The sequence below is a fragment of the Nothoprocta perdicaria genome, unplaced genomic scaffold (assembly GCF_003342845.1).
Source record: "Nothoprocta perdicaria isolate Ctin4 unplaced genomic scaffold, notPer1 scaffold_16, whole genome shotgun sequence".
NCBI classification, from domain to species: Eukaryota; Metazoa; Chordata; class Aves; order Tinamiformes; family Tinamidae; genus Nothoprocta; species Nothoprocta perdicaria.
This window is the reverse complement of record NW_020454760.1, coordinates 768,433-775,222: the sequence shown is the minus strand read 5'-3', so window position 1 is coordinate 775,222 and position 6,790 is coordinate 768,433. Positions and strand designations below refer to the sequence as shown.

The 6,790-nt window shown below is 33.7% G+C and overlaps 1 protein-coding gene across 1 annotated transcript in view; it reads left to right on the top strand.

Moving 5' to 3' along the window:
* DNAH12 (dynein axonemal heavy chain 12) overlaps positions 1–6,790 on the top strand; it is a 54,643-nt gene that overhangs the window by 40,018 nt on the left and 7,835 nt on the right. The window contains exons 55-62 of the mRNA XM_026035415.1: positions 5–150; positions 709–923; positions 1,099–1,291; positions 2,017–2,209; positions 2,889–3,061; positions 3,567–3,707; positions 4,704–4,862; positions 5,981–6,125. Of these exons, the coding sequence (XP_025891200.1) occupies positions 5–150; positions 709–923; positions 1,099–1,291; positions 2,017–2,209; positions 2,889–3,061; positions 3,567–3,707; positions 4,704–4,862; positions 5,981–6,125 (1,365 nt within the window). The remainder of the gene's footprint in view (positions 1–4; positions 151–708; positions 924–1,098; positions 1,292–2,016; positions 2,210–2,888; positions 3,062–3,566; positions 3,708–4,703; positions 4,863–5,980; positions 6,126–6,790) is intronic.

The following is a 6,790-nucleotide window of genomic DNA, read 5'->3' as shown; positions in this document are numbered from 1 at the left end:
CCAGGAGAAGAATATTCCTTGTTCTGAGAATTTCTCTTTGAGTAACACTCTTGGTGATCCGATAAAAATAAGGGCTTGGAATATTGCTGGTTTACCAACTGACATGTTCTCGGTAGACAATGGGGTTATTGTCGACAATTCAAGGCGCTGGTAGGTAACAGAGTTGAATTTTCTAATCTGAAGGAGATCTCACTTAAAAACAAAAACAAGCAAGCAAACAAACCCACAAAGAAATATGTAGAGACAATGTTATTGAAAGTAGCAATAGAAGCCAAAGTCTGTTACCAATCCTGTGACTGATCCAAGAGGGCAGTAACGCTTGATAGATTTAGTTATGTGGTCCTAAGATTTTTTTCTAAGATTTTTTAACACCTTTAACATTTTTTAATTGTAACTGAAGCTAATGATAATGGTGTTTATTACATAATATGAAAGCTTGAGATAGCGGACTACAAATAATCTGCACTTGGTAGAACTTGGTAGGACCAGATTATAAAACTTTGCAGTAATCTTTGAATTCTTAAAGAGTTATTCTTAACTTGAAGATGATTGATATTGGTCTTAAAATTTATCCTAAAAATTAGGTAATCAAAGCTATGTCAATTCTTGACTTGACAGTCAAGTATAGTGACCTAGAAATAGTTTTAAATAATTCAAAAATTTGAAAAATTCCTGCAAGCTCTGAGAAAAGCCTATCTTATGTTTTAGGCCGTTAATGATTGATCCTCAAGGTCAAGCAAATAAATGGATCAAGAATTTTGAGAAAGAAAACCACCTGAATGTTATCAAGGTCACTGATACAGATTATATGAGAACTCTAGAGAACTGCATACAGTTTGGGACTCCACTTCTGCTAGAAAATGTTGGGGAAGAACTAGACCCATCACTTGAACCTCTGCTACTTAAACAGACTTTTAAACAAGGTACTTTGAATTACTTTGAACCTGGGACACAGATTACATGAATGTTTGTCTAATGGTGTATGATCTGGTCTGTTTTTCTTGCTGCTTCCTTATTTACTGCTTCCAATTAATCGCATAAGTGTTTCTGTAAAACGTTGAAGTAGATAAAGTTTTTGTTAATATTTCTCACCTTTAGGAGGCATGGATTGTATCAGGCTTGGTGAGGCTATTATTGAGTATTCCACTGATTTCAAATTTTTTATTACCACAAAACTGAGAAATCCACATTATCTACCAGAACTGGCTACCAAAGTTTCCTTACTCAATTTTATGATAACCCCAGAGGGACTTGAAGACCAGTTGCTGGGTATTGTTGTAGCAAAGGAGAGGTAAGTCTCGTTATGGTAAATGACCTTTAAAAAGTGGCAGCATTAAAAATGTTAGTTGTCTAGTTGCCATATCTAAAGAACTTAAGAAAAAGTGAAACCTGATATGTTGTGTTGAAAAGTTTGCACAGGTTGCATTAAAATAGCTCATGTTCTGTCATTGGTTTTGTATTACTCCCTGAATATTATTATTCAAAGTTTAAATAATTATTGTAGTATTCTGATTTGACTGAGTTGTCAGACAGTTATGATGAATTATGAGAATTTAGCTTTATTTTCTGTGAAGAAAAAATTAATCATGTCTCATTTGAACCTTCATAGCAGTTCAGTGAAGTACTTCCTGAGTTATATGCACTAGTGAAAAATACTTTTTGGTGAAAAGTGTTCCCAGCAATAGGCTTAAATGTGGGGTATTTTTTTTCCCTCTTCTCCCCCCACTAAAGATGAAGTAAAAGAAAACTGAATTGCACTGACTTTGGTCATGTACTGTCATCTTAAATTTTATGTCATCACTTTGAAATGCTTAACTGAAGCTGTATGAAGGAATTTGTGCAGAGGGATATAAGTATGGGCTGAATATAGCAACAGTTCATTTAACCTGAATATTCACAAATACCAGTTGTCAGAAGAAGGGATTATACTCATGAATTTCCTTTATAGTCAGTGGAATATGAGGGAATATGTGTGCGTTTTCTTTCTTGTTTTGTTTTATTTTCTTTCTTTATTAGACCAGAATTAGAAGAGGAAAGAAATTCTCTCATCCTTCAATCTGCAGCTAATAAAAAGCATCTAAAAGAAATTGAGAAGAAAATTTTAGAAACCTTACAGTCATCTGAAGGGAATATTCTGGAAGACGAGACTGCTATCATGGTCTTAGATTCTGCTAAAATAATGGCTAATGAGATCACAAAAAAACAGCAGGTGAGAAGCATTAGACATAACAATATGTAGAAATCAAACGGTGAGTTTTGTGGCTAGCTGAAGGACAAAGAACAAAGGAGAAATTCTGTGCTTGTGAAATGTGGAAAGAAATACAATTCAGATCTTTCTGGCAACACAGCTGATGTTTGTTCAGTCCAATTGTGAAAACCAACAAAAACATAAAAATAATGTTCAGGAAACAGATGTGCTCTGTCTGACCTGTATAGGTGTGCAAAATAAATAAACAAGTTTAGACAAGTCTGTTGTTATGCTTAAAGTACAAAATAAAGTCATTGAGAGAAAAAAAAAAATTACTGTTCACTTAAATATAGTGGAATTACTAGTGCATCAAAAAACATAATCATTTTAAAGTTACAAGTATTTATAAATATTGCAGATGTTAAAATAGATGATGCTGAATGATGCATCCAAACTGTTTTTTCTCCTTTTTCTTTATTTTTGACTGTTGTATTCTCCACTGTATACTAATAAATCTATTACTAGACAATAATTCATTAAGGTCAAGTGCTCCTTTGATTAGCATAGACATCATCTACTGTGACTGTGCTATATAAAAGTCTTCTAATAATGTTATCGAATAGTAATGTATTTTGTACAAAGAAAATGCTGAGAATTCCTCTTGAAGATAAACTCTTCTGAAACTGCTATTGATACTTAGATTGCAGAGAAAACAGAACTAAAAATAGCTGAATCTCGAGAAGGCTATCGACCTATTGCGAAGCATTCGTCAGTACTGTTCTTCAGTATTGCAGACCTGGCAAATATTGATCCCATGTACCAGTACTCCCTTAGCTGGTTTGTTAACCTCTTCATCATCTCTATTCATGATAGGTAAGGACAGTATTTCTGATGTAAAATAAACTGTTTCTCACTTGCTTTTTCTGAACAATTCCCTCTGTTCTTTTGTTGTATTTAAATTGCTTAACTCTTAGCTCTCTTTAAATGTGAATATTTACACAAAATATGCCTTTTTAATGAAAGAAATAATCTCTCCACTTTGGGTGGATAATGAATTGTAGACACATACTAGAGGATGCTTGATTTTATTTATTTATATAGTTAAGAATATTAATTTTAGAAAGCTTAAAGTCTGGTTCTGAACTATGCTCCATTATGAACACTAGGAGTACTGGCATCTAAGAATTGCAGATTAATTTTGGTTTGTCATTTTACTTGAGACTTCCGAAAGAACGTTAAAGCATTTAGTATATTTGAAAGTGTGGAGAAATGGTTATCCTGCAGTTATTCCTTCAGAAACTTTAGAAGATTGACACTTCTTAACTTGCTTGATGAAGTCGCTCAATATAAAGTCCCCGTTTCTCACTTTTTCTTTTAGTAATAAATCCAAGCTTTTGGAGAAGCGCCTTCGATACCTAACTGACCACTTCACATACAACTTGTATTGCAACGTGTGTCGATCACTGTTTGAAAAGGACAAGCTGCTCTTTTCCTTTTTACTATGCTGTAATCTTCTAATGTAAGTTCATTTTCCTGAAATCACTTAGAAATCAGGGATTTTATCTGGGAAAAATTATTGAAAGGACATGTTCCTGTGTTGATTTGCCTTTGGATAAGGTTTGGAATGTCAGTTTTTGTTATATCGTAATACTGATGATGTTTACAAGTGATCTACAAGTGAATATGTGGGTGATATGTTGTATGTGGGTGCATGTGTTGCTACTATAACCTTTGTGCACATTATGAAGAGGATTTTTTTTATGCTTATTTAAATCAGTGACTTTGTCGGCAATACAAGGAGAAAAGGTAGAAGTACTTTTGCATCGTCGTGAATCTCTTGAAAGGGACTGAATAATGCTACACAGTGGCAAGGACAATTGCTATTTAAGAAAAAAAAATGTTTTATTTTGTTCTAAGGCCATCATGTGCCATGTCAACTTCTGAGCCTCTCTGTTTCTCCTTTGTTTCCCCTCCATTTTGTTTCTCTTCTGCCCATGTCATGCCATATCAGTTTCTTGCCTTCTGATTATTTTTTTTAGTTTCTTCCTGATGTTTGTTTTGGTATTTTTTGGTAAAATTGTGTGTGTTTCCTTGTGAGAGGAAAGATGAGTTCAATATGGTTATGATCATAACTATAATGTACTTAGTCACTAAGGTACTAAATAAGTGCTTTTAGTACTTAGTTACATCTGTACATGGGCCATTCTTCTGGAGCCAATTTGTGAGGTTACTATTTCTAAGGCCCAGAACACACATTTTCTATAAAGCCTTTAAGAATTAGGAATAATAGCATATAATCAGATGTATGCAATTTATATTTAAAACTTGATTGATTTGATTGATCATCTTCTACTATGCGGTTTCTTAACTGTGTAGAGTACTGTGACTCGATCTCACTTGTTACTGCAGTAAAAGCAGTATTAAATGTCAGTGAAATAATTCCTTTAAAACAGCTCTTGATATTATATAAGAACTGTGTATCAATAATTGGATATTATTTGTCTTTTTCATTAAGGGCAAAGAATGAAATAGAACGTCAAGAGTTTATGTTCTTATTGACTGGGGGTGTAGGTCTCAAGAATAAATACAAGAACCCAGACCCATCTTGGCTACCAGATAAGAGCTGGGATGAATTATGTCGTGCAAATGAAATCCCAGCTTTTAAAGGACTGAGGTATAGTGAAATATTATTATTAAATGGCCATAATTAGTTTTGACTAAAGTATGTGTAATATGCTGAAATAAATATTTCCTATATCCAAAATCTTGCCAGAATACTAGCACAGTATTGATATTTCCAATACAGAAAACAGCAGCTCATTTTTAGAAACTATTTCTATTTTCATCATATTCTTGGGTTGTTCCACTTAAGTCACAACTTAAGCTCAGTAATAAAGATATAATTCAAGTAATTTCCTGAATTAATCCAGGCATTGAATACCTAACTTACTTATATTTATGGAATGGGATGCATAGGTTTTTTTTTTGGAGAATATCTTCGTGGTAGAAAAAGAGTGTATTAAGGGACATTAATGGAGGTCAAGGAACGTGTTACACGAAACCGAATTTTATTGCAGCTCTGGAGGAGGATTTCTTTTCTCCTGAAATCTAATCTCCTGAAATCAGGAGAATTTTGTACAGTTTTTCGATAAACTTCAACCCACTCTCAATTCTGAAGCCGCTGTGGCAGTGCACGTTCCACAAACTTTTGGGCTCTATCAGCTGTTTAGGTGGAGGATTTAGGTCAGATTGTGGAAATATGTGATAGCAGGACAAACCCTGCTCTGAAACAAGAAATTTGTCTATTTTGAGTTTCTTACTCGTTATAGATTTGGTAGTGATGTAGATGGTGATCCAGACTTGGTAGTCTAAGAGGTGTCCTGTCTTGGAGGAACATACACTGCTGATGTTAAATGAAGGAAAATAGTTTTTTCCTTTGTTGAATTTCTCCAGAATTCTTCAAATGACAAATGGAGTTTTTCAAAATATGGGAAGCAGAAAATTCACATCCTGCCCTAGATCTATGAAGCCTCCAAGGTCCAAGCAGAGCTGGCTGCTGGAGTAATCAGAGCTGATTATCAGGCCACAATCTTTCAGACAAAACTGTGCATGTCTGTACAAGCATAGCAAGGGGAGGGTTTAGCACAGAGAAGCTTCTCTAAAAATTAATGCAACTATAGGATTGTACTGATTGCAGTGAATATGACATTACAGCTTAACTGAATTTTGGGAAAACCTGGAAAACTGGAATCCAGGCATTTTTACAGTAATTGAAAGTGCTTTTTTCTCTAGGAATCATGTGTCTGAAAATACAGGCGAGTGGCAAAAAATCTATGACAGCAAAGAGCCACAAAGTTTTCCATTACCAAAACAATTCAGTAATATATTAAATGACTTGCAAAAGATGATAATTCTTCGGTGCTTAAGACCAGACAAGGTAAAATGATATATTTGTATGCATTTGTATACTATTCTATATCTTGTAACATGATTTGATCTGGCTGTTAAAATAACTAATCTGTTCTTCAGAACTCTTTTTTTTTTCAGAAAATAAATTATATTCTCTTTTCCACTTGGACAATTCAAACACCGCAAACATGTATCTGCTGTCTGATGTGATTTAATGTATCTTTCAGAATATACTCATCTTTCTAGTTTTCTTACAGTGCTTGTTCATGTTTATTCTGTTCTTTGCTGTACCCCTACATATGCATGATTAGGATGTATTAGCTAGACTATCCAGTACCATGTTTTTTCCTCATAAGAATTAAAAGGCAAGGAGAGATTGCGTTCATTAGAGCAGCTAAAGAGAACTTTTAAAACATTCTCCCTTGGATGTATTCAACAAATTATGTCTTACATTATGGACATTCAGCACTTGGATTAAAAATATWTATTATAATTGCTCACTAGTAAATATTAAAGAAATCAGTTTTTAATTCCAAGGGAAAATATGGACCTACAGATTAGCCAAAGACTGAATTAGTCTTACAGTTCAGTAATTATCCTTCCCAGTTCTGTCATTTCACATTGTTTATTAAAGGTATTTAATTTGAAAAAATATAGTAACATATATACTGGAATTTTTTCTTTCTGGAGCAT